At 39.3% G+C, this 10,041-nt stretch overlaps 1 protein-coding gene across 3 annotated transcripts in view; it reads left to right on the plus strand.

Annotated features, from left to right (window-relative positions):
* Window positions 1-9,924, plus strand: part of DYRK2 (dual specificity tyrosine phosphorylation regulated kinase 2) — a 30,141-nt gene extending 20,217 nt beyond the window's left edge. For all 3 annotated transcript variants that reach the window (XM_073000398.2, XM_073000397.2, XM_020786010.3), the window contains one exon: window positions 1,079-9,924. In XM_073000398.2, the coding sequence (XP_072856499.2) occupies window positions 1,100-2,680 (1,581 nt within the window). In that variant the 5' untranslated portion in view covers window positions 1,079-1,099 and the 3' untranslated portion in view covers window positions 2,681-9,924. The remainder of the gene's footprint in view (window positions 1-1,078) is intronic.
* The last annotated feature ends 117 nt before the right edge of the window (window positions 9,925-10,041 follow it).

Here is a 10,041-nt window from a genome sequence, read left to right on the forward strand (position 1 = left end):
GTTGATCACCATGCTACCAGGAAGACACCCCATCTTGTCTCATTTTATCTCACTCTAAGCAAGATCAGGCCTGATGTGTACATGTGTGAAATACCAGTAAAGAATGCCAGGATCTCTAGGTAGGGGTTGGAAGACTTCCTGAACTGATGGAGAGCTGTGTTCAGTCAATTGACAGTACTGAGATAGACCACCTGACACAGTGTAAGGCAACATCCCTTGTTCTTTGGTACACTTGGCTGGTACATGGAAGATGCCACCTTCTGTCAGGGATTAGGCAAGTTAAAATTTGAGTCATCTCTCAATATTGCTTGATGATTGCAAAACCTGTGCTTCTAGAATGCCAAAGATTATTCTCCTCCATCAGTTGAATGGCTTGAATTGATGTGACTTTCTGGAGTAATACATGCATGAGGTCATTATTGTCTTTAAGGATGTGTACTTCTCAAATTTTGTAGTGCAGTTCTCCGCTTAAGCGAATACAGTGGTGCCTCACTAGACAGTTACCCCGCATGACAGTTTTTTCGCTAGAGATTGGCTTTTTGCGATCGCTATAGTGATTCGCAAAACTGTGATTCCTATGGGGGAATTTCACTGGACAGTGTTTGGTCCCTGTTTCACAAACCGATTTTCGCTAGACAACAATTTTGACAGCTCCCTCCGTGCTCGCAAACAGGTGTTTTTGGGACCTAAGCTTCGCAAGACCGCGATTTAAACAGCTGATTGGCGGTTTGCAAAGTGGCTTTCCTATGGCTGATCTTCGCTAGACAACGACGATTCTTCCCCATTGGAACACATTAAACAGGTTTCAATGCATTCCAATGGGGGAAATGCTTTTCGCTAGACAATGATTTCGCTAAACAGTGATTTCAGTGGAACGGATTATCATCGTCTAGCGAGGCACCACTGTATACTGAAATATATTTTAAATCAGCCTAGTGGTTTAAATGTCTAGGGCTCACCCCAAGGAGTGAAGGAGTGGGTTGTGGATAAAGAAAAGCACTGATTTCTTGCCTCATTTGTAGTTTGGGAAGTGTTCCAACCTATCCCCCATTTAACAGAGAACTGTGCTTTGTTTTAGGTTGGTGGAAACAAGCACACAATGAATGAACACCTACATGTTGCTAGCCATGGACAGATCCAGGTTCAGCAGCTGTTTGAAGACAATAGCAACAAAAGGACGGTTCTGACAACGCAACCAAATGGGCTTACAGCAGTAGCGAAATCTGGACTGCCAGTGGTGCAAGACAGACAGCTGGAATCTGCTCATCGGCGGCAGGGAAGCTCCAGTTCATTGAAGTCAACGGAAGGCCCAGGTAAGATGAAAACCTCTCTGATGACACCCGAGCAAACAATGAAGCAATACATGCAAAAGCTAACTGCCTATGAGCATCATGAGATCTTCAGTTACCCTGAAATATATTTTTTGGGTCCAAATGCGAAGAAGAGACAAGGTGTGATTGGTGGTCCAAACAATGGAGGATACGATGATGACCAGGGCTCTTACATACAAGTTCCCCATGATCATATATCGTACAGATATGAAGTCTTGAAGGTTATAGGGAAAGGAAGTTTTGGGCAAGTGGTGAAGGCCTACGATCACAAGATGCATCAGCACGTGGCCCTGAAGATGGTGCGGAACGAGAAGCGTTTCCACCGCCAAGCCGCTGAAGAAATCAGAATCCTGGAGCACCTGAAAAAACAGGATAAGGATAACAACATGAACGTTATACACATGCTGGAAAACTTCACATTCCGCAACCATATCTGTATGACATTTGAGTTGCTAAGCATGAACCTTTATGAGCTCATCAAGAAAAACAAATTTCAGGGCTTCAGTCTGCCATTGGTCCGCAAGTTCGCCCACTCCATTTTGCAGTGCTTGGATGCTTTGCATAAAAACAGAATCATTCACTGTGACCTTAAGCCAGAGAACATTCTGTTGAAGCAGCAGGGTAGGAGTGGCATTAAAGTGATTGATTTTGGCTCTAGCTGTTACGAGCACCAGCGTGTCTACACTTACATTCAGTCACGTTTTTATCGTGCTCCAGAAGTCATCCTTGGTGCTCGTTATGGGATGCCCATAGACATGTGGAGCCTGGGCTGCATTCTAGCTGAACTCTTGACTGGTTATCCTCTCTTACCAGGAGAAGATGAAGGAGATCAGCTGGCTTGTATGATAGAACTGTTGGGCATGCCTTCCCAGAAACTACTAGATTTATCCAAACGAGCAAAAAATTTTGTGAGCTCCAAGGGTTATCCTCGGTACTGTACCATTACTACCTTGTCCGATGGTTCTGTAGTGCTCAACGGTGGTCGTTCCCGGCGGGGCAAACTGCGTGGTCCACCAGAAAGCAGAGATTGGGGCAGCGCACTAAAAGGATGTGATGATCCCCTCTTCCTTGACTTCTTGAAACAGTGTTTGGAGTGGGATCCTGCCTTGCGCATGACCCCCGGTCAGGCATTACGGCACCCCTGGCTACGGAGGCGTTTGCCAAAGCCTCCCACTGGGGAGAAGACATCAGCAAAAAGAATAACAGAGAGCACTGGTGCTATCACATCAATTTCCAAGTTACCTCCAACCTCAAACTCAGCTTCAAAACTGAGGACTAATCTGGCACAGATGACAGATGCCAATGGGAATATTCAGCAGAGGACAGTGTTGCCAAAACTTGTTAGCTGAGTTTGAGTAATCGGATGCTGATAAAAAAAACAAATAAACAAGAGATATTACATCACTGAGCCTTATATGAAAAAGTAGCTCAGATTTCTATTTTTATTTGCTTGGTAACTTTAAACATTTGTATTTTTTCAGTACTCACTTTAAATGTGTAAGAGAAGTTGGGTTTGATTTTATAAAAAAACATAACATGGGGACAATGCTTTAAGTTTTTACACTTTTTTTAATGAAAAGTTTTTTTCTTATAAAAATAACAGTCCGCCTTACTATGGGATTGGTGTGGCACAATAATAAAAAGATCAGTGGCAGGCCACTGATTATGACCTAACCATCATACATGATAGCTTGGTGGGGAGAAGGAGTTGTCACCTTCCCTCACCCCACAGTTCATCTTGGCTTTTCCTTGGAGTGGATTTTAAATGCTTTCCTGTTCCTAGGTTTTATTTTGTTCTCACAGTAAATTCCAGTCCTGCACACATTTCTCTCCTTTTTCTTTTGTCGATACAGAAAACATTCAGGGCTACACGTGAGATTCTGTATGGCTGTAGAAGTTGTATCCAATAATATGGATAATAAACAGATTTCCACACAATATTTTATATAAATATTTATTGTATAACAGTGAGAAAGTTGCATCGGTAGAGGGCTTCCATCCAACACTCATACCTGCTCCTGTGCCTGCCCCAGTCTCCTCTTGGCTGCCCCCTGTTGAATTTCCAGGGGGCAAATACTGAAATTTGGGAAAAGATATAAATATATGCAATACTTTCTTATCAAACTGAAAACTATTTTTACTACACTAACAACATAAAAGTCATATTCTATAACTTAGTCTGTAAAATTAAGTTGTTTGGGGGAAGTAAGACCCAGTTTGTTTAGTGACACTGAATCACAGGTAGGTGCACATAGAATTGGACTTTCAGAAGTATAAATGCCTTAGACTTCAGTCCTATATGAACATAAACCTGATTGTGCAGAGTTCTTGTCATTTTGTAGCAGGCTTGGGGTTTCTGTCTCAGTCCTTTGCAAGAAGAGGCAAAGGGGTTGGTTGATTGGCATGGCCAGGTCAAAAAAAGGCAGCAGATGTAGGAACCTCTCTATCTCCACTGTTGGTCAAAGATCATCATAAGAAGGCAATCAGCAATTGCGGGGCAAGCAGTGAAAGCCTTGTATACTCCTCTTACAAAGATAGCTGTCCCCATTAGGCAGCTTCATGCCACCTATATACTTAGGACTACAACTTCCATAAGTAATGGCCAGGGGTCAAGGATTATGAGAGTTGTAATCTAAAATATCTGGAGAGTACCAGGTTGACTCCCCCATTTAGTTGCAGGAACAAATTTGGAATTTGAATAAAAATATGCATAGCCTCAACTGATAATCTGCAGATTTCTTCATTATCTAAGATTTTATTTGCACATGCATTTTATGCTCCCCCTCCCTTTTTTAGAAGGGCCTGATTAAGACATTGCAGTGGTTTCTATTTGGATTTTTTTTCCCTTACGGCCAACATAGATGCTTTTGCTTTGTTCTGGATGGGAGTTACAAAAACCAGCAACAACTAGAAAAAGTCTCTATGGCTTTTGACACACATCTTGCCTTAAAAAATATTTTGCTTATTCTGGAAAAGAAAATCATTCATAGGAGTGTTTCGGGGTGTTCCTCCAAATTTTGAATATTCCCGTTCAGGGAAAAGAAAAGGAAAAAGTCCTTGGGTGGGAAAAATAATGACTGTTCCCCTCCTTACTCCCCTCCCAGACCTTCACTACATGGACCCAAGGGCAAACTGGTACTGTGCCAGCAGCATTCAGAAGAGTGTGGTGATAGGGCCTGACCATTTCAATGCTGGGCGCCATTGTTCTGCTAACGAGTCATTTTGGGATCTGTGGCAGCTTTGCCTGTTGCTTTTTCTGGGTCAAGACGCAAGATGTTTCAGCTTTACATGTGCTTGATGGTTGGAAAGTACAATAAAACACAACAAGCTGCAATAAACACTGAGTTGTGTCAAATGAGTACAAGTGTAATGCAGTTTTTAAATGGTTAGACTGTTGGTTCCAATACTGGGGGCCACAGATGCTCTTGGACTACAAATCCCCACACCCTGCTCATCACAGCCAATGGTCAGGGCTTCTGGAGATAATCGTCCATTAATATCTAGGTCTCTAATTTTGGGAATAACTGGTTTAAACCCCCAAGCTGACCTACATCTGTGCTTAGCCCTTTTTATTTTATTAAACATGAGAAAAAGATCAGATACGATAAAGATTGGAGAAATTGTTTCAACTTCACTCCAAATAAACTATAAACATACCATTTTATTTCTGTGAGACCTGCTTGCCACAAGCGGACTAAAGCTCAATGTTTGGTTTGATAAAAATCATCAGTCCACACTAAAATTCCAAGATTTAGCTCACGCCTGGGACTAGAACAGCCCAAGATGGTGGTGCAGGGTATCTTTCCAGATACGTGCATATTCCCAGAGTCTAGTAAGCCTCCCTCTCAATAATTTTTTCTGCAAATCATCAGCAGTAAACTCCAGAATCTTCGGGGGAGGATGATTTTTTTTTCTGGAGCCACTCTAAATGTGAACATGTCATTCTTTACAAATGATTTAGCATCTATACCATGTGCTACCTTTTGTGTAAGTTTTTTAAAAAGTTGAAAGATGAATGAGGGTGGGGTGGAAGTATATTACTCTAAAATTATTATTTCTGAATGGAAGTCATGCAAGGCAGAATTTGTTATGCTACACTTTTAAATGTTCAGACAACATGCACGTTGGATTTTTAAAAAATTCTCTTCTGTGCTCTTCTGTCTTTTCCCAAAATAACATGAAACTTCACATTTTATATTCAAAATACAACTTTGTGAAATGGTACCTTCCAGACTTTTGTACAAATTTCAGATTGTAGGCATTTCCTAGGTAGTCTTCAGGCATGTTGCATCAGGAATCGAACTCCTCCAAGAGCACTCCTGTGTTCATTCATTTTAGTGGAGAAACATCTTGATGTATTTAATCTGTTCTGAGGAACTATGACCTAACTGAGATGTCATACCTTCAGATCAAGAAAGCTCTCTATGATTATCAGTACATTAACTATTTCACCAGATATGTGTAAAGGAATATTTGGGCTTATGAGTGTAATTATTATTTCTACCATATTGCTAGAAATAGCAGTGGCTGAAATCCTGTTCATTCTGGCATATTGTAGAATTAGGCCAGCGGAAGGATGCCGGGTGTTACATCCAGGCAACCAGTATTGTACAATCCTTGATTGTACAATCAATTACACACTCCCTGTCATGACTGCTGCACAAATGCTTGTTGAAGTGCTTCATGGGTAGCATTTCTTCCCTACTGTTTTCCATCTTGCTTCCATGAGTTCACATTGAGCATTTGAAGCTGTGCAGCAGGATTTCAGCCAGTATGTCTCTGATGTTTCCCCCAACAATTATATTGCCCAGCACTGCCATTAGCATCTGGAGGCATTACTTGAATATTTAAAGAGGTGCCTGTGGGATATTCTAGTAACTGATGAAGTTGTGTCTCTTTGGTGCATGTCCTTCCAGGGATGCTCCAGATCTGTCAAAAATTCCATTCAAGTGTTGAATGGTACAAGTGAGATACTGTTTGGTTGGTTTTAAGTTTATAGACTAAATTAAAAAGCGAGACAATAATAACATGAATTCAGTGTGGGTTAGGATACCTGAGCATTTTATACATGGAGAAAATCCATGTGTGAATGTGTGTCATTCTTTACCTTGATAGTTAAAGAAAACTTGGAAGGCAAAACTAGACATTTTTGTAGATTGCTTTGTTTCGTTTCTTTGCATCCTAATAATATTAGCATGGTTGTTTTCAAGGAAAGACACCAGATCTCAGGATTGTTACTTCATTGGACAGTGCCCGGAATCTGCATGGCTGGGGGATTCTGGGTGATGCAGTCCAAGAAAGTAACATGTTCAAACTCTGGAAAGACCCATGAGGCCTGTTCACTTATACAGACCTAGGAAGATGAAATTTTGATTAGATGGATGCCATATTGAAGTAAATAGAATCTGACCTGTTTCACCTTTTCCCCCCACAAAGAAGGACAGCCGAGACTGGTTGAAATTTCACTCCAGAAAGGAATGAATGAATACAGTCCTTCATTTCAAGGTGATTTTTCAGTGCAACCGATGTTGCTAAAATATATGTCACATATGCATTCATTATGATATTTGAAAAGGAATTTTAATAAGTCTCAGGCCTAAACTAAAAAGACTGGATGCTAGAATAATGAGTAATCATGGTTTGGTTACAGAAAGCTTCAATAATAATGTTCATAACTCTGTTGATATGCACAAATCTATTTATAATAATTGTATAAATGTCTTTTAACGACTTAAAGCATAGTCCCCAGAGAAGCCAAGAAGTTCCCAGTCAATTTGTGTGTGTGTTTTAGAGTTTGTTTGTTTTTTTAAAAAATGAACCTGTTTTTGTTAACTTGTAAATGTTGGAAACGGGCATAAAGAAGAAATGATGAATTCTCAGGAAACATTTTTTTAAACCTGCTTGCCAAAAAAAGAAAGAAAAACACTTAGCAAAAAACCAACATAAAGAGACCCCATTCCCCCAATTTTTTTTAAAAAGTGACTAAAATGTTTATTACCCTTTGACAGTTTGTTACTGTCTTGCTATTTAATCTCCTTTTCTTTTTCCAAGTGTTATTTCTCTGCCTGCAAACAACACTAAATTATTTATCATATTAAATGTACACCATTCTGTAGTGTGTGGCTATGCAATATGTGTGTGTTAGTAAAAGTGGCTTTGGGATCTAAACTATCTGTAGCTTGTCATGATGATTAGTTCTCCCATATGGCTATGATCTCAGTTCTTCACATGGAGTTCTTATATATGCAGCTTTGACTTACTGAAATAGTAAGGCACGGTTCTAGAGTGAGAATCATGTTGAAATGAATGAGGAAACCATTATGTGCACCTGGGTGCACTTCTCTATATAAGGTGCTCTAGCTGAACTTGTGGCTTCCTTTCCTGCCCCCAAAGAAAGCCCATTCACTTTATTAAATTGTTGTGTCCATCATATTTCTGAAAGAAATTTGCAAATGTTAGCAAAGCTAAGTGGGGAGAAACATAATACAGAGAGATCGCTCGAAATAAATCTAGTATCCTTTTTCAATCAGACTGTAAATGTCAATTGTGCATTTGCAATTGTCCATATTTATAACACTATCAAAAACTTGTCGACCAAAATACAGTATGCAGAACTGTTTTTACTTGACATAATACCTTGTTAATACATTGACATAAAGAGAGAGAGAGAGAGAGAGAGCCATCTCAGAGCGTTCAGTCATTTAGCTATTGTAGTTTTATCAGTCGGAAGAGGGAGGTGAGAGTAGGAAAGAAAAAAAGGATTTTAAAGACTATTGCCTTCTTGTTTTGACATGATTTTGTTTCTAAGGGCTCTAATTAGTTGGGCTGATAGATGTTGGCTTGGAAACTTTGCTTCGTGTCACATGTTAACTTGCATCAGGGGACATTTGAGCTTCTTTGCAAAAGGAATAGCAGCAGTGTTGTGTTTGGTTGCCATCTCATTTTGCCCATTCTTGCACCCGCTGAAGTGTCAGATAATTTGCTTTTTCACTGTGTAAGCACAACCAGGGGACAACAAGAGTGGAAGACAAGTAGAAGAACCATGGAAGATAAAATTATGTCCTCACATAACAATGTGCCTTTTGTTATGAAGAACGCCGTATTGTGGAGAATTCAGCATTGTCGCTTTAACCCTTTGAATGCAGTACTAGATAGCAAGGTTGAAAACTCTTTTCAAAATACTACTCTTGTCTTCTGTATGTCTCCACATATTGAAGACCACAAGCATATAATCCATTGGGAACCCCTACTAGTTCTACCCAGTGAAATTAACAATAGTTCCAAAAGAATGTGCCAGTATATTCATGGGTAACTTAGTTATATCAGTTACATAGGCAGGAGAGATTTCTGGTTGATTTTGTTCTGTGTTTTAAAAGCCTTAATAGAGTCCATAAGGCAAATCATACTACTTAGCAAAGGATACAATACACTCTCATAGGAATTTTCTTGCTCCTTCAGGGGTTAAAGATGGCAGATCACAGTAGTCAGCTGTAATTTTAACATCAGATTGATTTTTTTAAAAAAAAACACATTTCTTTTTATTACAACAGCAGTAGGCAGAATCAACTGTAAAAAGGAAAACGAAAATTACCTCAAACTCTTCAATTTTATAGTGAAAAGAATTAAACCCAGGGCATTTGGTGTGAACCAAAGTGCATTCCTTTTCTATATGTCTGGCTCTGGTAAATATGGCCAGGGATTTTTAAAATTTGGGTGCAAGGCATTTAATGCCACTTTTACCTTGGTGGATGGTTTGGGGGTCATGAAGGTCTCGAAAAATGTCTTTCCTGTTTTGTTTTTCTTGTGTTGGGGAAAAAAACACAAGCACTTCATGGCTACTGGCAAGGGACCTCCACAGATTCAAATGGGGCTTGCATGAAACCGTATGCAGGTGCCACTGAAGTGTATGGAGACTGGATAGCAACCGTGCTTCGGGGATTATGTAGCAACAGCTGTATTAGAATCTCTAGACACAGGTTCAGAGTTCTTTGATTCTGTTTTTCATAAGAATCTCGTCTTTTTTCCAGTCAGAAATATCTGGCTAAAATTATATGCTCATTTGTTTTAACGGTTTTTTGGAAAAGGTTTTTGTGTCACTAATAACTTTAGCATTGCCCACTTGAAATAATGGTAGCATTGAAACAAGAAAGCATTTGTTTGTGAATTACATTGTTTCTAGGGGCACACACATCCATTCTACAAAATATAAAGTACTATGAAAAAGTCATTGTATTTACTCAGCTCAACTGCTGCAATTATGTCTAAGGTGTACATTGGTTTTTTTCTTTTCTTTTTTAAAATGAGCAACGACTTAGACACGTGACTGTAATATGCTGCAACTGTGCGTACTGAAAAAAGTGAAAAAAATGATTGAATGTGGATTGTGTATATATGTATGTAAAATTTTGTGTGAGATGCTGCTGACACAGCCACTTCACATTAAATACGTTGTAGGGGTTTTAATCCTTGTGGCCAGTTTTATAATACGTATGTATTGTACAGCTGATGGCAGGAGTTAAGACTATTTTAGTGAATATTCGTTACATTTATTGTTGTGGCCAGAGATCATTTCAGAATAAAATTTTATGTCTAATCCTTCTGTATTTTTCACTTTTATTATGATGAACCTTATGAGTTCTGATAAGCCTTATGTCAGTGGAATTAGGATGAAAACATTATTATTATTATTATTATTATTATTATTATTATT

This window comes from Pogona vitticeps, chromosome 5 (assembly GCF_051106095.1).
Source record: "Pogona vitticeps strain Pit_001003342236 chromosome 5, PviZW2.1, whole genome shotgun sequence".
NCBI lineage: Eukaryota > Metazoa > Chordata > Lepidosauria > Squamata > Agamidae > Pogona > Pogona vitticeps.